Source organism: Apteryx rowi, unplaced genomic scaffold (genome assembly GCF_003343035.1).
Source record: "Apteryx rowi isolate R43461 unplaced genomic scaffold, aptRow1 scaffold_659, whole genome shotgun sequence".
Taxonomy (NCBI): domain Eukaryota; kingdom Metazoa; phylum Chordata; class Aves; order Apterygiformes; family Apterygidae; genus Apteryx; species Apteryx rowi.
This window is the reverse complement of record NW_020450937.1, coordinates 211,241-235,113: the sequence shown is the minus strand read 5'-3', so window position 1 is coordinate 235,113 and position 23,873 is coordinate 211,241. Positions and strand designations below refer to the sequence as shown.

The 23,873-nt window shown below is 39.5% G+C and overlaps 1 protein-coding gene across 2 annotated transcripts in view; it reads right to left on the bottom strand.

Moving 5' to 3' along the window:
- LOC112975240 (protein Wnt-7b) overlaps positions 1 to 23,873 on the bottom strand; it is a 97,126-nt gene that overhangs the window by 39,994 nt on the left and 33,259 nt on the right. For both annotated transcript variants that reach the window (XM_026085036.1, XM_026085035.1), the window contains exon 2: positions 994 to 1,220. In XM_026085036.1, coding sequence (XP_025940821.1) covers positions 994 to 1,220 — 227 coding nt within the window. The remainder of the gene's footprint in view (positions 1 to 993; positions 1,221 to 23,873) is intronic.

Genomic DNA, 23,873 nt, shown 5'->3' with positions numbered 1-23,873 from the left:
ATGTTATGCCATTTTTTCATGCATTTTTAAAGAGATCTTACATCTGACCACATTCAACTGTGTTGCAGGCAGAAGACTCACCTGAACCACTGAATTCAAGAAAGAATTACCCAAAGAAGAATCTGATGCAATATGAGCATATTGCAGCTCCACGAAGGAAATTGAATTGTATCACTCTGAGTACCCTTGTGAGAGCCACACAGCACAAAGTGATATTCTAATGCTGAGCAACAGAGAGCGTGGATGAGGGTAAGTGGGCAGCCTTTTGGGGGAGAGAGGGAAGGCAGGGAATGGGGTCAGAATCCTGAACCAGGTGATGAGGAAAATAGTATTCTCTGTGCTGGAAAAATTTTGCATAATCTTCCCTATGAAATAATATAGGACATAAGGTAAGTAGAAAGTGATCATTCAATTTCTGCCAGCTAAAAGTTTGTCAGGCCAAGATCCTGTATTGTTTTCTTTGAATGTGTTTCCCACCTCAAATTGTTTGTAATATTTTCTTTACAATATGATAGTAACACTACAATGGAAATGTATCGCTGCTTTTTATTGCAAGGCCAATGTCATGTGCACTATACTTCTATCAGTTAGTTGGGACTCTCCTACTGCTTAAGCTTTTGGGGGTCTGTGGAGCTGATCTTATTTCTATTTTGACAGGCCACAACATGCACCACACTTGTCATGACAACAGAATAGAGTGTGATGGCTGTGTCCTTATGTGCCTGTGCAGGCATCTGGGTCGTTACTGGGTGTTAAATCACACAGAAATGGAAGACTTAACCTGGAAAGCAGTAAAGACTTCTTGTCTCTTGCAAAATATTATTCAGTGAGTGAAAAGATAAAATAAAGACCACCATTGTTCTGGGAGCATCACTGTTTAACTCCAGTAAGCAAACACCTGACGAATATAAACCTTTGCAGGACCAGAGTGAGAAAGCTAAAAGATGAACAGTCCCCATGCAACATTTTAGCACTGTTTAGAGACTCCCTTACCTACTCGAAGCTCTTGTCCAAAGACCGTTTTCTCTCCCAGTGCAGAGCAGTTCCACCTCCCGTACCGGAACTGGTACTGGCATTCATTGATTCCCATTTGTGCCCCTTCTCCGATCACAATGATGGCATCGGGGCGGCTCTGGCAGATCGCTCGTTGTCGAGGGGCCAAGCCTGGGATTTTGTTGCAGATTATATTAGCTCCTAAAGCCACCACAGATGACAAAGCTCTGAAGAAAAGCAGAAAGATACATTAGAACTGAATTGAGACCGTTAACTGCATTTGCTGCACACTGCTGTGTGGCAGGCAAGGCACTGGACAAACAGGGAAGGGCTGGAAGTTTGGTTCCTATAATTATGCAGACTTATTCCAACCTCTCTGGTCTGGCAAATGGGTTTGGAAATCTTGCAGTAATTCCTAGTTTGGTTTGTGCCAGAAACACCACACGGACAGGCTCCCTCATGGAATTTTGGCCCTTCGGCTTCCAGTCCTACACACAGCCATGAACTAACGAGATGCAGAAAGCAAGCAATATTTAAAAACAGAAAATAATGGATATGGATAATTGAAGTCTGCAGATCTCTGAAGCTCAGGTCTGCTTTGAATGGCTTACTTAGATTCATGCTCAGCATTTTAATTACTGCAGCCAGTTCATCCATCCTTCATTTGAAACCACTGAACGCAATTTAGAGAATGACTTGACTCTACCAACCCTCTTGCCTGTTATTACGCTCAGAGTACTGAGCAATTAATGGAAGTTCACTAGCATAACAGTACTTTCAGACCTGGCAAATATCACAGAGCACATATAAGTGATCTTTAATATGTGCCATCCAGACCAGAAACATTTGTAGTTCTCATTCTTCAAGTATATTTTCAGAAATTATAAAGTTTGCATATAACTTGCACCTGCCATATGTTTTCAGTTTAGTGCATTTATTTGTTTCATTTTTCAGCTCACTTTCAACAGCTTTACAGGCTCATTTTTCAATATCTTTACAGGCAATGTTTTAAGTAATAGTATTTTGGAAAAATAAGACAACGTGGCTACACATTCAGTAATGCCTCAGGTCACATCTATCCAATACCATGCAGGGATGCTTGAACTGCCTCTGAACAAGCTAGCAAGAGTGGAGAGAGTAGTACAGCTGCATTAGCAAAACAGGCCTTGCCCAGTACACTGCTGCGGGCTTGAGGTGTCCTGCTCCATCATGATGCCTGGGGATGCTATTTATGATCCTCGCCTGATCCTTGTTGGCTGCAGTGCAGTAGCTCTGCAGACCTGCTCCCCCCTTTAGCTTGTCCCAAACAGAATATTGAAATGTATGGGTAGTTAGATTTTCCTAGCCAATGTTGTTGTTGACTCTCTCAATAATGTAAGTGTAAAGATGCTTTCCCAGCTTGTGTGGGCTGCAGCACTTTGGGTTTAAGTCAAGCTTCCCAGTAAACATAAGTTGCCATATGTATAGATTAATAAAAGGATAAAAAGCAAGTTCCCCACTACCTTTCACTCCATCTTGAACATACACTTAAGCCACTAATGTTAGTGTTTAAAATATCCCACTAGAAATGCTCTTTTTGGAAAATGCTGACTGAACAAATTTGAAGCATTTTATAAGAATTTATTGACTTCATCTTAAAGGTAACTGAAAAATTACATAAATGCATTTCAACAAAATCAGAGTGTTTCATTTTGCCATTTCGATAAACTTCAATAAAGCCAGAGCAAAAAGAGTGAAACGAAGAACTCTTCCCTGGTCAAAATGAAATACCAGTTTTACTGTGGAATGGAAATTCCATGATGATTCACTCTGCCTTTAATAGGTATTTGTGCATCTTTTCCAAAGTTAACAATCTATGAAAAATTTGCCGATTGTATTTTTTTATTTATGGTTTGGGGTTTTATATATATAGAGACAAGGTATTGCTAACACAGAGCATGCATGCCATGTGGTACTTCCTATTAAACAAAAAAAAGAACAAAATGTAGTTGCAGCTTTGACCACTCACAGTGGTTGGAATATGAGTGCTCGGACCTCTAGCTTTGATTCATGTTCCTCTGGGTATTGAGGAACAAAGCTGGAGCATAAATTGGAACCAGTGAGTCACCAAGATTCATGCAGGTTTTGAGCTAAGATTTTGTTTCTGGCCCACCTCTACTTAAATAACAGTATAAAATATTTAAATGATGATGTCTTTAGATCAGAACTTTCCAAGAGATATGATAATGTTCAAAAAAACATTATAAATTTGATGTAGAGATAATGAGATTCTGTGACCTGTACAATGATGCATTAGGTAGTAACTTCCAGCTTCAAAGTATATTGAAAATCATAGGGAAAAATATCAACATTTGATTTTTAAAAAATCAGGCTCTTCTCAATACTGGAAAGTATGAGTGTTGTTTTTCTTTCATAGTTCATGGCAGTTTTCTCTCTCTGAGTCAGGGACTCTCCACCGAATGTGGGATGCATGTTCTCAAAATGTTGCAGTAAAGAGTGAAGAGGAGAAAAATGTTTCCTTTATAGCTGACGCATTGTATTCAGAAACATACACTCTTTGATCACTTTAAAATGCCAGGATCCTTTTCTGAATCATGTTAGTACCCAGGTCTGCTCCTTTTATGTTTTTCAAGTGATGATAAGAGAAAGATATTTTGTACAGAGTATGAGTATATCCAGCCACATAATATCCTACAGCATTACACCTTTTAATATAAAGAGCAGTAATTGGATGCCTCTCTCAGTGACTAAGAAAACATTATATTTTGAATTCTCAGTAAACTAAATTAGCAATGCAGTTACACACTGTACATGATGGATCACAAACAGACTGTAGAAGAGTTCACAGAGGGGATTCAGTTTACAGGGAGGCAGTAGAGAGGTCAACTCACAAATGCAGTTGTGCTTCGAAAGTGAAATGCTCTGCTGTAAATGACATTGTTAGGTCCCACGCTTATTTGTCCTAATGATTTCTGAGCAAATTCACTGGGCTTTCAAGGAAAAGTAAGTTTTTAACTACTAGCTCTGCAAATTCATCCCAGGACTTGAATGTCAAGCTGTGTTCTCTGGGGTTGCATATCACCACCACCAGGAATAAAACTTCTCTTCCTAATGCTGTGCCCTCCTCCTCCTTGCCATCAGTTTTACCCTTGCAATCTGATGGGTTTCAAATGATGCAGGAGCAGCCCTCCCACGTTTAATTAACAGCACGGTCAATAAATGCAATAAATGCAGTCAATAAATGCAAGTGTAACCTGAAGAAGCTAGGATGACATGGGACTCTGTAATTACAATTTAGTCAACAGTTCTTCTGATTGAGGAAGTCCGAAAGGAATACAGATCAGTTATATTGTGTCTGTCAGAATGTGTCTACATAAACACAGAAAATGGATCAGCTGAGAAAAAGGATGAATTTTTATTCATTTTCCAGAGCAGCCAGGGCTTCCTAGCAGCAAAACTCCAGACTATGTCATTGACTCAGCATATGGAGCAGCTCTCCAGGCTGTGTCCCTTCTCTAACCAGTGCCCTTTCCATGGCTTTGACTGCATCTCTGGGATGGAGCAAGCTCCCAGGCCTGCTGCAGCTGTATGAGTCAGCCTGTGGAACCGCCCCAGCTCCAGCCTTGCAGCAGAGGACCCCTTGCGGTACACTGCTTCAGTCACCAACCTGTCTAGAAAACCTAAGCCTGAAGGAACCTGAGTTGGGTCCTCAGGAATGGACATGTGCAAATGTTCATAACTTGAGTCAACGTTTTGTGGGTGTACACAAGAAGTGGTACCCAAGTCTGGTCTGCTGGGTGCCAGATCATCAGTGACTTGCTGAGGCCACCTTTGGTGGCTGGCTGTCATTAGCCAGTAACAGGACTGTGGCTCTGAGTGTTTTTCATCTTTAGAAACCAGTTTGAGATAGCTTTTAGACATCTTTTTTTCTAAAAACTGCTGAGCACCAGCAATTCCCACAAACTATATCTCAAGTTGGACAGCAAACACCTGTGACTTACAAAACAAAGGAAAACAGGAAAGAGTTGGCTACAGAAGCTACCCCGTGTATAATTTTCAGTTTGGTTGCTTCTTCCATGCACATTGCTACTGTCTAATAATTGAGTTAAAGAGTGTATTCTTTGGTCTCCCATTGTTTTTCCGGCAGGCCTTGGTCAAAGTATTTTAATACAGTGGGTCAGTTTATTCATCCATAAAATAAGTGTGATCATATCTGCCTCAGAAGGTATTGTGAGGATATCGTAATTGCTGCTTGTTTGCAAAGTGCTTTAAGATATTTCCTATTAAAAGCATTAAACTATAATTACTGGAGGAAGGGGGGGGGTCTCAGTTTTTTTATTACTACTATTTATTACTACTACTGTTCCAGGGAGTTCCTCCTCTTTGGTCTGAACTTACCAGCATATTCCCTCAGACTTGTTTAGCCTGTTTTTAAATTGTTACTATAATTTTGATGCCAATAGAAATGCTGAATCATGAAACTGAGGTTTGGGGAAAACATTATTTATATTAAAGAAATGCACCCAGCAGCATTTCAAGCTTCCTCTCTGCTATTTCTTGCGGCATCCCTCAGTTTGTGTGTCTGTCACACATTCTGAAGGGTTGTGCTGCGCTCCTGGCCCTTGGCAGGTTGAAGGCTACATTTGTTACTAGATGGAGAATGCTTTGCTTTATAACTGTCAAAAGACAGATCCGCAAGCCACATTTTGGCATCTTTTCCCATCTAATCTTTCTTTGTGGTGCAAATTCCCTTGATTCTTATCACAAGGAAATCCTGAGTGCAGTGTTTTGTTAAGATTTCTCGTGCAGTTTACTGTAATTGTGACCAGACCACACTGCAATAGCCTGAGCACATTTTGGAGTTGTACACTGGGTCATCCACGTGGGTTATCCAGTTAAACAATATTAGTGAGACCATGTTGTACTTCCAAAGTAATTAATGGTAGTGGCTGCCTTATGAAGAGTCTTTACCTCTCTTAATCATCAGTCATTAATCCAAGGGAAATGCCAGCACTGAAACTGAGCTATAGTTATAAACAGTAAAGTCAAAATAAAAAAAAACCCAAAGATCTGAATCAGGGTTTGGATAGGACCTTGCAGTTCAAACTTACAACAAACCAAATGCAAGCAGTGATATTTTGGAAGGCCTGGCTTCTGCATCTCAATTCTGAACTGTCAAGTTTATCATTCTTTGAAAAAATAGCTACATTTGCAGTCATAGTCTGGATATAAGCAAAAATCTGCGGCAGTGTGAGACAAGGTTCCAGCTAATTATCTGAAATAGTGCTTGTTTTTTAAGTGTGCAAAGGCAGATAACTATTGTTGCAAAAAGTGAAAATTCTTCTTCAAAATATATTCCCCATTATGCTTGTGTGTTCTCTCCAGGAGCTACACAGCTCTAGCTTTCCTTTTTACAAAATTATCTGGAAAAATTGAAAGATCACAATAATGTGAATAATTATATATTCTAAGCAATTCATAAAAGTGAAATATCTTTGAAAATTCTTCAAAAATTAAACACTGAGACCTAAAAATATGTGAATATTAATAACATAAAATTTAATGCAGTATTGCTTGTCAGAAGAGAAATGTATTTCTTATTCATAAATAGCTTTCTTGAGTCCTTATTTTGCATTTACAAATGTATGTGTTTGCTTAACTGACTTCAAATCAGTCATTTCATTGATTTCAAATATTATTATGCCCTTGCAACTTCAGATGAATATCACATATATAAAGGTAGTCACTTAAACAGTATGTTTTGGAAGCACTTAGAATCTTTGGACAAGCGGAAAATATATAGATATAAAATAAATCCCTGTGACAGATAGTTGTACCACCACACGCACTATATGAGGAGAATTCTTATGTTTTCTTTTAGAAGAACCTGAATTTTGAGAAAATGATCAAATAGAAGTAAGTATTTATAGATAAATGGTAGTAACTAACCAGTCTTCACAATTCTCCCCAAGCTCCAATACAGACACAGGTGTGCACTGAGATTTCTCCAAAGACCTTAAAATTTGGTTCTGACAATTATTTAACAAAAGGAGAAGTAGAAAAGAGATGTTTAACTATCTAGTCATTTTGTACAGATGAAGCACTTAATCCAGTTGATTTTAAAAAACATCTGCCCTAAAAATTTGTCTCAATTTGTGTTTGCTGCTTGCACAAATAACATTTTATTACGGCCCATGAGCGGCATCAGGAGCTACACCTTCTTCTCCGACACCCTTGCTAATTTGTATTCCTGGCCGCAAAGCAGTGCAGTGCACATTTCCCCTCAAGCTGCTGAGACAGCCTTACTGTAAGTCCTTTGAAAAAGCGCGCTTAGGGTTACCGTGATGTCACCCCTAGCTGTGCTACTCGATATTCACCTTAAGTTGCTGTTGGGTAGGGGTTCGTTTTCAGCATGAGATGAAGGGATTTAGCCACACGAATCCCATTAGCAGAAGAGGAGCTGCACAGCTTAAATCTCTGTGCACTGTTCTGAAAACTTACCCCAGAGTGTCTGATAAAAAGCTCTATAATGGAATCTTTGTTAAAAGGAACCACTGACATATTTTGTGGTGACATTGTGACACATCTGAAACGGTATACCACTACTGAATGGTTTATTTAATTAAGAATTCCTAAGTAAATATTTTGAGCATGCATAAGTTGCAGAAATTGGCAGAAGCTTCCCCAGCTCTGAATTCCATCTGCATATGTTTATGCTTTCAATTTTGTTTTCCACAGTGGGCTTTAAGAAATCATTGTTCAGTGCATGTGTTATTGAAATGGAAATCAAATAAGCCTGCTCGGCACTGCCCCGTGGTGCACTGATCTCTGCTGGAGTCCCAAGCCGAGTCTTTGGACTTGTGGGCCACTGATAGCAACGCGATCACTCACATTAAATGACAGGCAGAGATTTCTTGGAGGACGTCAGAAAGAGCCATCTAGATTATACAGTGTGATTGATGGCACAATCAAGAAAGAAATGAAAGTGGTAGGATAGGTGAGCTTGAGGGTTGACTCATCGAAGGTCTCGCTGTGCCCTGGACTAAGTAAATGCTCTAGGGAGGATTGAGAACAAGGATCCACATTACATCCTGGTCTGGGACCGTGATGGGGGAGACTGTAAAAAAGCCTTGGATTCATGCCGTTCCCTACCTGCCAGCTGAGAGGCACAAAATTGCTTCTATGAAGCCAGCAGAAAATGATTAGGCTTCTGGAGACAGGAGGGCAGAAACTGCATAGCAGAGAGGTGTCCCCAGGTCGCAGAGTGGGCAGCACTGTGGCTTACGCACTGAGCCAAGGGCCCAGGCTCGCAGCCTGCACCGCAGCAGCAAGCACGGGCGCTGGCAACAGGTAGGCTCAGGGCCCGGCGCTTTCAGCTCCTTGGACATGACACGTTTAGGCAGTGCCTTCCAACGCTGTGTTTACCCCATTTGTTTGCTGGTGAATCTGTTACCAAAAAGAAAGCTTACACGGAGTGTCAGAAGCAGTCCAGGTGTGAATGCTATTGGCCAAAATGGACATGGTAAAAGCCCCGTTACTGTAGCCTAGCCTGGGTTCAATAGAGCACCTTCTTCAACAAGAAGGGGAGTTTGTAGCTTGCACTGTATGTCTTTAGTTAGTGTGCAAAATCATAGGAATATCAATCGTCCTGAGCCTGAAATGAAGGGTAACTGGGAGGCAGGACTCACTTCTGCTTCCTAAAGCAAGGTAGCTGAAGCTCAATTAGCTCCTGAGCTAATCCTGATCTAGGTATTACTATGCCAAGATAGGAGGGATGGGAGTGGTTAGAGACAAAAATTGACTCTCCTACTCACCTAGCTGTCATAGATACCATTAGTGCTTGGCACTGGCCTTTAGTTAAGTCTTACTCATCATGCCAGAGCGAGAGAAAGCAAGAGCATCTATGACTGAGAAGTATTTCTGGCAGGATGTCCCCTGAGAATTATTCCCAAGATGACATTCCAGTCTGATTGTAAATTAATCCATAGCTAATTTGATCCATGGCTAGTCCACTAAAATAATTTTTAATTATCCTTCCGTGAGGCAGCACTTGCTATGTGACTGGATATTTTGGAAACACATTACATCTCCAGTTTACTTATATTCAGTTCCTTTCAGGCTACTATCTCGTTATATATGAGGCCAATTTATTGATTTTTTTCAGGATGTGTTAGCCACTGGTTTCATTTGTGTTAATGTTTTCTCCAAAAGAATTACTTAAAATTATTAAAAATAAAAAAGTAATGAGTTTATTTCTCATTTTTCAGTTATGTTTAGAACAGACCAACATGAAGGCTTGATCCAAAGCAGGCCTTTCTGGTATGAAGTCCTGATAATCTTAAGGAGATAGTAATCTTTGGTGATCATGCAGTAATTTAGGAGCCATTCTTCCACATTGATGTCTGTAAGAAAATGCTTACAGCAAGAGAAGACTCATAGAAGACAGAAATTCCATCACAGGTATGTATATCTCCTATCATATAGATCACTGCAGAATTGGACATTTAGATATTCTCTTACAGCGGGCATTCTGAATTTGCACAACAAACTCCTATATAACTAGCTCTTTCCTTTTTGTCTATACTCACATTATTTTAGGGGCATTTTTGTTAGATGTCAGAAAATATTCACATCTTGTATATATAAAAATCATAAAATTAAAATAGGATGTTAAAAAATCTGAAGTGTGGGAAACACTGATTTCAAAGCAATTTGGGTTTCAAAAAGCATTTGATTTGCTAAACTAGAGTAAACTGATAGGTCTTAGCAATCTGTGGCCTCTGTCAGAAGCTGCAGAGAAGGCAACAGCTGTCCTGGAATGCACAAGGCAAATTGTGAAAGGCTGGATTATTCCTACCTGGGTCTTTGCAGTGATGGAGATGGTGAAACACATGAGGTAGTTGAACTTATCTTACTAAATGTAATGAAAAATGGTGTTGATATAGAATTAGTTGATTCCTTTTGAAAACCCCAGACCTTATCAGATTTTGAAATCAAACTGAAATACTTCTGCTTCATACAGTTTTCTTCTTATGACTATATACACACACTGTTAACAGGACCTACCATTTTAGATCTGAAAGCATCCAGACACCTCTGTTACGTGCTATCACTCCTGCAAAGTACTGAGCAGCTTCCATCATCAGTAACAAAAATGTCCGTTCCTGAATGCCAAGGTGCGCTCTGAGCACTTGCAGTTGGTAATTTTGTTTAGGGTTATTACTTCCTTGCACCCATTTCTCTTTTCCTTTATCACTACAAAGAATCATGCTGATATCTAACAGGAAATTAAGGAGTTGTTTGCTGAATCTGGATTCACCACAGAAGAAAGCAAATTACCTTGCAGAATAACACTGGTGAGATACTGTGTTTCCACTGTGGGGTAATCCAACTTTGGAATACTGAAATGGCTGGAAGAGATAAGCCACACAGGTGTCTACATAAAAACAATTCAGTATTAGGGGAAAATAAAAATTTCACACTTCAAGATGTAAAATTCCATGCTTTTGTTATATTTTTCATATAACACACATGAAAGAATGAATTATTTCCACTACATATGCATGAATATGGACATTTTCCAAACTTTATCAGCTCCAAGTCTTAATTAAACATAACTGGAGTGTATGTTTGGCTTTGTCCAGAGTTTGTCAGACTGCTCTCCCTTGTGAAAAAGTTAAAAAAAGGGGAAGATAAAGGGGAAGTCCTTCAGGCACAGTCCAAGAACTGGCTAGACTATGCGCTCCTTAATTTGTGAGATCTGATGAAACCGCACCCAGTCATGGTGTGGCTCTGAAGCCTGGTATGGTTTTGCTGGGCAGAAACACATATTCCATTTGGCTAGTTCACTCTAAAATATCATTTAATCAGTAGCGGGTATGCATCTGTGCTTTTTAAATATTAAAGATGGACTGTTGGTGGAACCTATTAAAAATATATGCTTTTGTTACATTTTCCATTTAACAGTTATGTATAGGACATAGCTTAATTTTTTGACTTTGCATGCATAGGGCTTCCATGGACATGATACATGAAGTGAAAGAGGAATGTATCTAATAATGGATCTACAGGAAAGGAAGATGTCTGCTTTCCAAAAGGAAATAATCTGGCTTTACTGCTGTGGTGGTTCGGGTAGGAATTCATTTCTGTTAGCCAAGATCTGGGCAGTCAGTAAGATTGAATTCAGTGAACTTCTACTGATTTACACCAAATGAGCCATTCTGTTGGAAATCTTACTATTTTATGTTAATTTTAAAACTATGTTGCAGTGTCTATAAAGTGTGAAGATACATGTATGTGGCTTTAAGCTACAACTGGGAAGGCACAAAAAGTAGTCTAAGAGGTGTTTTCAAGTAAGCAAAGTGAAGAGGCCATATTGACCTCACATACAACATGTAATTTGGACTAAATGACCACCGGAGGTTGCTATTTCTGCACTGATATGTGACCACAAATCAAGCTATCTGCCTGACACCAATATGACTCTTTAAGACAGAAGTCTTGAACTAGCAGCAGAAGAGAAAAAATTACATTCCCTTTGTCAGTGACATTAATTTTTTTGTACACCAAATACACCAATAAACTCTGAGTCACGATTTATTTCTTCTTTTCATTTGGTGGTAAATCTTTGCTACTGCCATGAAACATCAGAGTATCAAATTGTATGACATTAGCAAACAAAATTGAAAACAAGACCCCCATATGCTTTATGCTGTCAGGTTTACTCACTGGCATATTTCTATTACTAAAACGAGTGTATTGCTCAAAATAGTGGCACTGCTCTGCTCTACTGTCCTAATCATCCCATTTAAGGAACACAGGAGATGAAGATCATAAGGTCTTCTCTTGATTTTTCTGAACAGTTATTAACCTTTGAGATCACAGCACAATCAGGAGAAGAGCAGCCTCTCCTCTGTAAGTACAGAGGGTGTAAGGAAGGAGGTGCAAGGACTGGACAGTTCCCTACCAGCGCCCAAATGTACCCGGTAGATCATTGGCTTCTTGGCGTATTCCCAGTTTGGTTGCAGAGCTTTGATCCCTGCAGTTTTTTCTGATCATTGGCCCCCTTTTCTCTCTTCATCTCCCCTCCTTCCCTCAAATTATACTAGCCAGTGAACACTCATTTACAGTGAAGACACTGACATTGTTTCCAAGATTTGGAAAAAACTAGGAAACAAACATGAAGTCCCAGAAGCGTAAACCATTTACCTAGCTGGGTATGAAGGCCAGTATTCTTTGCCCTTTTTCAGAACAATTAGTTGCATCGCAGTCTCTCCTGGGCACTCCAGTTTTAGAATCAAGCTGGTTTGTCCCTTTCTGATATTCTTCTATTGATTGAGAAGACCCTCCACATTCTCTGGTTAGTACCATCAGGTTGCTACCAGTATGTAAAACGCTGTATCACATGTTACTCAGTGACAGGTTAGCACAGCCGAAAAGAGAGTTCATAATTATGCAGGCACAAGCTTGCTTAAACAGCAGAATAGCCTCTCTTTAATTTTAAATGAAGTGGCAGATGCAGCTTCTCTCCTGTTCCTGGTGTCGCAGATGTACAGTGTACTTACACAGCTAACCTGTCTCTCAGACCAGGGTACTTCTGCGTCATCATCCTGCTGTAACCTCAGTGTCAGGTAGACCTACCCAAACCAGCTTTAAATGACCTTTCAGAAGTTGCAGTGTAGCCACTACAGAATGGAGCTCAACATGGGCTGATTGCCTGGGTGCTTGACAGGTTTTGCAACCATGAGTTTTTTGCTATGCTTTAAATGAGCTCACTAGGTGGCTGCAACATAAGCATGTTGCTGAAACAGAGGTGCCATGAAAGTCCCTTTCAACCAGCATAGTTCAGATAATATCTTGCAAAGCCTAGATTTCAAGAAGAGAAATGCTGTTAGGACAAGCATATTGAATACAAATGATCTATCACTGGTTTCAATATGCCACATGCATATTTGCCACCCTTCATGCTTTCCTTCTCATGAAGTCCTATTTATTTCATAGGAAATTTGCTGTTAAACCGCAAGTCAGCCAAAGCAAATGTATCAGAATACATCCCTACATAAAGAATAATAAACATGAAATCCTCAAATATAGCTAAAATATAGAATCTTTGCACTAAAGCAGGTACCTAAGAACTACAGAACATAGAAACACTGCATTAGGTAGTTTTCATATAGTTTCAACAAATATTTCTCCAAAAACAAAAAGTAAAAAAATGGTTTGGAACATATTTTTGAGCAAATATCAAACTAAATTGCCCTTGTAAAAGATAAATGTTCTCTTAATAGCCTATTCGTGCATTAATTGATCTTGTCTTTTGTTTTCAGAGTCTGTTTGGTGATCTTTATTTCCGAGTGACAAAATCATTTGCAGCCTTCTGCAACATCATAACTAACCGTAAGTGAAACTGCTTACCGTTTTTATGGAGTAGGCCTGCATTCTCTGCATCTAGCAAAGCTCCCGCTGTCTTTTGATTATCACACAAAGTGAAGTTCTGATCCATCAAAAAGATAGTTTATGCTTACCTTGATTACATGAATTATTCCACTGAAGCTGTGAGATCGTTTATGTACATATGGCTATTCATGTTAGTCAGAGAACTAAATAGGACTTAGTTGTTATTACACTATGAGATTTGTCAGACATTTAGATCTGTTTCCAGAAGCTGGACATTACTATAAAATGCTTACAGAGAAAAAACATAAAAATGTGAGAAAAAAAAACCCAAATCATGTAGAATATAAAAAATATATATCCTATGTAGAATTCAAAACATTTGAAATGTTATTATATTCAGCATGTGGACTCTCTGTGAACAGAAGCACTGTGTTTTCTGTGTAATCTGAGCTGTCAACACTGGCACAAAACAATGTAACACCCAACAGGCTGTCCATGAATTTCTAAGGTTTCTTTTAGCTGCTTGCTTCAAAATTTTAATTTTGAGTGATGTAAGAGCCATGGTAAACCATACAGTATTTTTTCTAGTTCCCTAGCTTGTTGAGCTTATTCCAGGTGTTCAGAAGAATTAGCAAAAGTCATTTTGAGTTGCTTTTCCAGGGGGAGTTTCTAAATATAGTGTGCTTTCTCTGATCCAGGCATAAAAATTCTGCATCTGTGTTACTATCCCAATGGCCCAAGTCGGATGGGTCCTTGGGGACCAGCGTTTTTGCAAATCACTATAAGCTTGTGAAAGCAGCCGGATAGAGTAGTCCTTCTTCTGAGCTCTTCCCTCCCTGCATGCATGCACACACATACACACACCCCTTACATTTATATGCATTTTTCTTATGGTATATATTCATTCCACTTCAGCTTCTTCCTGTTTTTATACTGAAGATGCTGTTTGGCTATGGGTTCCTATGTGTAGTTTGCCTCTTCTAATGCTGTATATTGCATGCCTTTTTCTTTGATTCTCTTCGTAACTGATAATTTAAAGAGGTCCTTTTCTAACCATGTAATCCAAAGGATGAATGTATTTGAAGAGGTAAGTGATAATAATCATTCGGGATTCACAGCAGAGCCAGCAGAGATGGTACTAAAACAGCTACATAAAAATGTGGCAAATGTAATCTACTGGGTATATACCCAGATGGTGTGGCACATGCAGTGTCAGTCCGCAAGCACCCAGGGCAGGGTCAGTAATGCCCAAAAATCCTGGTGAGGAACCAGAGTGACTGGCAAAACTGTAATCTCTGAGCCACACGCTAGTCTTCATCTCCTGACAGCCTCATGCTCTTAGAAAATCCTTCTTGGTTAACAGAAATATTCCGTATGTTTTTTCCCAGTACTGTCATTCTTTTACCCTGATTTGTTTTTTTTTAACCAGTTTACCCTTAAATGCAGTGGAATTCAATAGAAAAATGTAACTTTTGTGTTTGAATTATGTTTAACCATCCTACAGAAGGAAAACTTAAACAATAACATCTTAGATTATATTGAAGTCTGTGAAACTTTATTAACTTTATATAAAAGCCTATGATTTAAGTATTATTAAACTCCATGTCACTTTTCAATTATCTCCTGAATTTCACAGTGATGTGACATGGGTACTGGAAGGTAGTTTTTATCTGGATGATGTGGCTTTGGATGCAGTGTCAGGACACCTGGATTCTGGGCCCAGCTCTGGCACTGTGGCACTGTCACTCGCTGTACCATGAGGCATAGGACTTTGTAACCATGTAATGCAGAAAGCGAGGTTAGTTAACAATGGGCATGATTATAGCCAAGGACAGTCACGGGCAGGCACTGAGATTTGAAATCTGTAACCTGCAATCTTAGTTTCCCCCAATGGGTATCTAGAGGATGTGACATCCCATTGCATAAGGTGTTGAGCCAACCCTGTTAAACCAGAGCATATGCTTATCTTTAAGCATATCAGCAGAATGCATATATCAAAGGATCTATAAGCTAAGTACATGCCAATGCACTGTGTTGGCATGCAATAAGTATGCCAGCAGTGTGCAGAACTGGCTCCTGTATGCTTACAGTGAAAGACTTCTGCTAGGATGTTACAAGACCACAAATGCTGGAGACTGAATGTGGTAATCACTCCTTTCTGAATGGCGAGGGGACAGCATATGATTAACAACAGAAACAAGCTAATAGGACAGAAAGTGACCTTAAGAAGTTAGTAGTCCATCCACCTTCCCTGAGGCAGGATCAACTACACCTTTCTCACTCCTGACAGATGTTTGTTTAGCACTACTTTTAAAAACTACCTGTAATGGGGATCCCACCACAACTTTCCTAAACAATTCACTCCAGGACTTTACTGTCCATTAAAACACCTATTTTCCCTTACACTCTAACCTACATTTCTACAATTAAAGCTCAATACTTCTATTCTGACACCCCATGAAGACAGAGAATACTTTGTCTGCTGACACCTCGCACCATCTTTTGCATTTTTGATAAATCTTCTCCAGAACAAAACATTCAGCTTTTCCTCAAACATGCAAAACTCATTCAACTTTTCCTCTCAGACCTCTGATCCTTTTTATAGCTCTTCTCAGTGTTCCCTGGTCCATGTTTTTCTTGCATAAGAAGCTAAACTGAATATCATGATTGGCACTGAAAGAAATACACTCCCCACCTCCTAATGGGCTACAAAAATAAGATAACTGATTCTGCTACTCCATACATTTCGTGCCATTCTGGATGCTAGTGGCTACCTACTCACCCTGAGCTGCCTGCTAGCTCTAATTTAGGCAATGACCTTATACCCAACTACAACTGGGACCAGTGGATTTCTTATCTATCACACGCTTACCCTTCCTCACTCACCTATGCCACATCCCAGACCAAATCCCAAAATATTCATCCTTCCTTCATATCACAGTCCAAAATGGCATGTAGCAGAAAAGGCAACAACACTGCTCCCATTGGATTTGTTCTAGTTCTACCTCATCCATAAGCAGTCTAAGAGGAAAACAAAGCAAAACAGTGCCAAATCTGAAAACAGGTATCTGTGCAGGGAGGAGAGAGATAGAGTTGAGACTTGAAGAAAAATGACTATTTATTCTGTACTTTACTGTGAGTTTCTCTTGCTTCTGACTTTGCCAGTTCTTGCACAGAACCAGTGTTAAGGCTGTCTTGTAGCTGTGTAAAACTGACCCTGCAAAAATATTTTGAATCTTTGAACTTGTGTCTCACCCCCTCATTAATGGAACAGTAGCAGTTGTGCAATTATCATCCAGTTATCAGCACTCCTTTGATTTGCAAATAAGGGGACTTGCAGCCTCTGATTTTGAAAATGTGGGGCAGATGGAGGGGAAGTATGGTAAAAAAGTGTAGAAACACAATTTGCATAGATTATGCCTGATATTTACATTAAAACCTTTACTGTCTGAGACAGGATAACCTCTGGCAAGTAAAAATATCCTTGCTAAATACTTAAAATCCAAAAGGTCATGTTTTAAAAACATCTATTTTAAGAGTCTAAGAAATACTACATATGCTGGCTCCCACCAATACTGGATAAATCCAAAGTAAGTTTTAGTGCAGTATTGAATATCTAGAATTACAGTGGAGGAAAAGAGTTTCCCAGTAAGCCATAGCAAAATTAGGCTTGATGTGCTTTGCTTTCATGGCACATCAGAGAATTAGAATAACTACAGATGGGAATCGCTCTAATTGGAGATTTGTCAAATGGTTAAGAGAAATGAGGTAGCATCATTTCCAGCCTTACTGGGACTTTCTCTTGTGTCTCAAAACAAAGTCAAAGAAAAGTCTGTTTTTGTTGTAAGGACTGACATGTATTGGTGGAAAAGTGTCTTTCAATTTCAGGCTGAAAAGCAGTCTCTCTTTGTTTAATTTCTAGGCTAGTCTGTATGCTCAGGGTGCCCATGGAGTTATATTTAAGCATCCAAATCATTAGATTCTTCTGAAAGTGCTCTAATTCATGGATTTTCTACAGAATATGGTACAAAACTTTTTCTCTGATACAACTTTAAGCAACAGCTCTAGAATTAAAAAAGTGTTTACATTTTTTAATTCAACTTCCAAGCATTTCGTCCCTAGAAAAAAATCAAACTGCCTGATTTGATTGGATTACCATTACATTATTGCATCAAAGTGAATCCTTAAACTCCAGTTTCAGCAGCTCAGAGACAAAGGACTCGTGCTGTGTCCTTGAGCTTTCCAAGCTTAGCCTACAGAATTCAGAATGAAAGTTTACCATCAGGGCAAAGCAAGCATGTAGCACAGGAAAGCACATCATTGAAATACAGAATTACGCGGAAGCTGAAAGACAAAAATAAGTTTGAGAGCTGCATTTGGGGTTCTTTGGATCTTTAATCCCCAGATTGGCTCAATTTTTCCTCCAAATTGTTCACCCAGGTCTAATGACCATTGAGCAATCTAGCAGGCACTACCTATGAGATAGGATTAGAAGGTCATGGGTTCAGTCCATAAGTAGGACCACTCACCCCGTCACAAATCTACTCAGTCAACAGACAATTCTTTGTGATGAGTTGGCCACCCATTTGGAGGGTCAACAGAAATCTTACTTATTTTGAAAATTTGACCATGAGACACAAGCTGTCTCTCTGTGTGGGGAAGCCCACCCCACAGACCCCCAGAAACTGCAAAATCACAGTTCATGCTATTCAAACTAGATTGTCGTAAGGCTCCTTCTGTGGTGGTTAGTGTTTTCCAAGTTGATTGCTTTTATTGTGACTTCTCATGTGTTTTAAGAAATACTTACAGAATGCTGTACTACCTTTATTTTAAAGAAAAAACTAGATGCAGTGGATGAATGTCACACATATTTGTTCAGTAAGTAACTTTAACAAATAGAAGAAAATGTTTTGAAAGCTTTCACAAAAAAGGTATTATAAAACAGTACCTTAATGCCATGTCTTAAAGTATACTTTAGATCCCTCTTAAGCATCTTGTTTGTTATGCTTCAAAACTTACCCTCACCCAGGGAAAAAAAAATCCACAGCATTCTTTCTGCCTTACATAAGTACAAGAGTAAGAAAATCACCCCTTTTGTTTTTTTGTTAAAACAGCTTCATGAAGGATTTGATAACTAACCCATATGGTATATTATCCTGATAATACAATCCAAACATCACAAACCAACTCCCAAAAGCTCACAAGAATCAGTGTCTTTGTTGTAGAACAAAACAATGCAATCATCTCTTGCTAACCCAAAATCCAGTTCCTCTGGAGATACCAAATGCCTTTATGATATAATTCATAGTCAAAATAGATGGTGGTGCATGATTATGCATGTACTACATTTTGATGTTGCATTTTCAGAGACGCAGCAGAGGGCCTCATCTCTTGTGGTGTTAAAAGTTCTCTGGCATTTTTTTGGAAACAGAGGGCTGATGAAAAATTAGATAATTATATTTGTCTGTGTAAAATTCCTGCAAGGATTAACTGTATATTATATTCTTCCCTTCCTGTCTAAACTGTTTTTCTGCATTCGCACATATAATGGCCACACCCCGGTAGGAAGCAATAGATTACTAGTAGTTGAGAACAGATGTGCCTAATGACCAACATAGCTTTTTCCTGGCAAGGTTGGGGGCAGAAAACCTGGCAATTACTCAAATAGATGCAATAAAATTTGCATTTTGATATTTTCCCATTCAGAATTGGATGATTCTACCTAGAAATTTAGGTATGGTTTGGTATTTAACTTTAAGGCCCGGTGGGACAACCCTGTGAGTATAAAATTAAGCACATGTGTAAACCTTGGCAGGAACAAGGCCTGCAACTGTAAAGTGTTTCAGGACTCCTTCAGAATGGACAGATATATCTTATATTCAAATCTCATGACCAGTTCTATAGCCAGTTAGGTTATTTATCTCAGAACCACTCTTGTACCTTATCAGTGAAAGACATAAATCCAGACAGTAAGTTTCTTAGCGAAGGAGTTAGTCTCAGTTCTGTCCAGTGTTCAGCACAGTGAATCCTCTATCTCTACACACTACCATTACCACAGAGGAAAAATCATCAGCAATAAGAAATGTTTCCCTTGACATAAAATCAGTCATTTAGAAGGAAAACATAAATCCAAAAGAGAGAAATAAAATAAAGTGTGTGGTACAAGATCCTAACATATTGCAGCCCACTACAGTCACTTCTACTGACTGAAGTCTGCAGCAAACCCGGACTGAAATGTTAATATTCAGTCCCTGAATTGTGTGTGGAAATTGTCAACAAGGCAATGGCAGATACTGGCAGCTGTGGTGTTCTGGGATCCTAGAAATTATCCCAGTGCTGATCAAGCTCATTCACATTGACCATTTAACTACTAGCTTCATCAGGAATTAAATCAACGGCATGAAATAAAAAGCTGTATTGTATTTGCTTTAGCAACTTGTCTTCTTGGTCATTGATTCTTTGTGATGCCCTTACATCTTTACGGATTTAAATTTCTGCAGTAAATGTTGACTTAAACAATATCATCTGTACTTCAAAGCTACTATATTTCTCTTGAACTCACACAGAATTAACCTAATATTTTCAAACTGTTTTTATTGCAAGCTAGTAGAACCTGAATTAAATTCCCCTTACTCTGAAGCATGGTAGACTGTTGGGAGGCTTTTTTTTTTTTCCCTTGTTGACAGACTGCCTTCCTACTGGCTCGGATCCTTGGGTTTGATTGTAAATTGCTGACTTGCAACCTTAAGCTGTCCTGGCCTGTGTTAAGTCATAAGGAAAGTTAAGTAAAAAGCAGCCAAATCATAACCTGATGCTGGTAAGGATGACTGAAAAAACATGGAGAAGTAGGTCCTTGTGAAGATCTTGTGAGTTTCTGTAGTCAGGAACTGAAACTTCTGTGATTTCTGTATGGCAACTTTATCAAGTAATTTAGTGTTGCTGCAGCAACACTAAACTTATTCTTGCTGCAATGAGTTATTTTCTATGAGCTATTCTTAAATGGCATGGGCTATATCGGTGGGATCCACCAACACATTCTGAATCTTCCTCTGAGCATGGTGAAACACTATACAAGCAAACCAAGTCATTTTTAGAACCTGTCTTACAGGAAATGAAGAAAAGTCTAGGCTCTTAAACAGCAGGGCCTGGACATTCCTAGCAGTAACAATAGACGAGAATGTGGGACTGCTAGAAATGCAAATACTAAGGCACAGAACTATGCAAAAACCTGTTTGTTTTGAATTTGAATGTGGCAATTCATCCCAAACAGCTTTCACTTCACAAAGCTTTGAATGAACCTTAAATGAAAAAGGGTTTTTTTCTGTCACTGGAGAAGAAGAAATATCTTAAATGGATCTCTACTCTCTTAACTTAGTGAAATTTGTTGAAATTCAGTTTCTTTGTCAAGTTAACTCTTACTCAGCTCCTCAGTGCTTATTGAAATTTGCAGAATTTTCCTCTCCCTTTCTGGGTTAAATGAATCTGACTATTATAGTACAGTGTAAAAGGAAGGGGTCACAGACCCGCACAGCAGTTTGTAGAAAATTGTTAGCTGTAGTTTCCAATAGAGGTACACCTTTAGACATGATCAAAACCAAACAGGTGCAGCACACTGGACTAAGTTCTTAGTTGTCTACCTGAATGTCCTCCATGCTTTAGAGGTTTACAACTTCTAAATGGCATAGGTCAGTCTCCCTGGCATACTCAGTGTGGTGTTTTATCTCATTTACCTTCCTATTGTCTTTCTGAATGAGGTATCTTAGTACTATAATGTCATATCTGGGAGATGATAGGGCAGATCATCCCATATTTTTAGCATTTGTAATAGGAATCTGAGAGATTTTCCCCAGGAGTCATAGACTCATAGAAAGTCAGGCAATTATTAGCCCCATTATGAAATGCACTTTAAACAGGGTAGGTCACAGTAGGAGACCTCTTTAAAGCAGTGAACAAGTGAAGTGAGCTGATGCCCAAGACGTGAACAGAGCAGCATGAGCATCAAGTCAGGCTCATTGAGCGAGGCATCAGATGGATGCAGGGTATCTAGAGTCTCATGGTTGTGAATAGGAGCCTGGGCTTGCTTTCCTTAGTTACCTGCTCTCCCAGGAGGTCCACAGAGGAGAGGTGGAGAGCCACTTCTCTAGTGGCTTGGATACTGGACCAAAATAACAAGACCTGCTTCTACTTTTGGCTCTGACCTGACCTGCTGTGGATCTTTGTAGAAGCTGCTTCACTGCTTTGTGCTTCTTTCTTGCTTCCTAACCTTCATCTGTTTTGTCTTCCTAGACTGTATGTGGGCCAGGACAGTGACTTGCCTGTTCTTGTAATCTCTATCATGGTAAGGTCTCAGTGCTAGGCATTAATCTAGTAGTGAAATATTAATTGGAAGGCACATACCAACTGACTCCCACATATGTACTGTCAGTAATGAACAAGCTGACAGCAAAGGGAATTAGAGAGTACCGTCATTTTTAGTGCTTCCCTCTGCCGTCCAAATTATCTTTTTCACACACTTTTTAATAATCCTGATCTTTGTTGTTGTTGTTGTTGTTGTTGTTACTGTTGTTCATTTTGGGGGGAAAGAGAGGCTGGGTATGGGCTTTGTTTTGTATTGCTAGTTGCCTTTATGTTTTTTCCTAGCTGAACTGACATTGTTACCAAGGTAGTAATTCTAAAACAAGCCATCCTCTTTGCTTTTTCCAAAGGTATGTCAGTGTTTCCCAGCTCCAGAGAAGGTCCACCTGTGTAGGTGTTAAAATCTTTAAATATCTCCTTCAAGTGGCTCAGCAATACCATCTTAAGGACCATTTTCATATTAAAATATGTTAAACAGACTAACACTAACATTAAAATAACTATTATCCTGTGAATTGATTATCTCCTAAAGACAAGGAAGACATATTGGATATCCCATATCTCAGAGTCTTGTCATAGGTACAGCTCAAGTATAAAAGCAGCAGAAGTTTGATGAATTTATTAGCATCGACTCCCTACTTGGCAGTAACCCACCTCTCTTCTGCTTTGCTCTCCTTTCCTTCATTGCTTGCTGCAAGTCCTCCCACCAATCTGGAGGAGCTGAGCTCTTGCCAACAAATTGAAGCTACTCAGCGATGCCGTGGTCAGCACAACCACCTGCAGCCAGTGCTTGTGGCTGCTTTACACTCCTCCGTCTTGGGAGGACTCAGTGGCTGCATGCTGCCCTGCAGAACTTTGCAATACCATCTGAATCCTTTTTTTGACCTCTCTCAAAGAGCTCATGAACTACTCATTTGAGAAACCTAGGACTAAAGCATATGCCAGAAAGGCATCCAGGTTTTATGTGAATGCTTGCCAAGATGAATGGCCCATCACTTTCCTTAGTGGTTTGCTCTCCTGATTGATTGATCACTCCTACTACAAAAAAATGTTAGCTGTCATAAAAATTGAAATTGTTTTGTTTTCAGCTTTCAGTCGTTGTTTCAGACCTTAATGTTTGTCACAGGAGGGCAAATGACTGTCAAAAAGAAAACTGAAACCTCTGCAGCATGAAATTTTTTCTGCCCTATGACCCTAGCGGTAGCATCCTAAGATACAGTTGCCTTCTCTTTCTTCACTAACCCTGCTGCTTTCCCTCTGGCTAGCTAAACAGTAAGATAGTGAATTTAATCCATTGCTTCCCATGGCATAGGTTCTTCCCAGCTGCCCACTCTCTATTTTGCAAAGCATGATGAGTACTGCAGTACCCTCTCTACAAGTTTAGCCACAACCTTGAGGCCCCTCTGAGGGGGAACTGTTAACTTTTCCTCGCCTCGGCGCTGCCACTGGCAACAGGGGTGTTAATTACTGCTGTCAAGTCACCACATTCATTTTCACCTCAGCCACCAGGCAGTCGTGATGTGATAACATCTTCCAACTAATGTTGCTCTAGACAGAATTTGGACTGATCACTAGGAAGCTGAGGGAATCTCTGTCCCATGAGCTTTGGTCAACCTCAGCCCATCACTCTTCCATTAAACATATTCCACAATATCCTGCTTCTGCTGTCACCCGTTTTTATTTCCCCTGGCCTAACGGAGCCAAACTGGTTTGCAGGCTGCACCTTTTACAAGCCTTTTCTTTAAAAAAATTGAAAAATAAAAAAAAAGAGAAGCAAAACATTCTGCCTTTGTTACAAACACCTGCACATACCTGTACTCACACATACCCAGCCACACACCTTGCTTTCTCTCTCCTGCAAAGGGCAGGGTTTGGCCCACAGTTTCTCAGCAGTGTAGCCAGCTATAGAAATTACAACATGGTCTAATGTCTTTATCTAAAAATACACCTTACTTTAATAATACTTTACTTACACTTTACTTACTTATAGTTTAAGGGCTATGCTGGATTTAACCAAGAATTTGTAAGCGTGATGCAGTCTTTAACAAACTGTCATGTGAAATCATCACTTAGCAGTTTTCCATCAGCTCTATGGCAAAGCTTTAATTTGCCCTGTGAAAGCTGCTGTT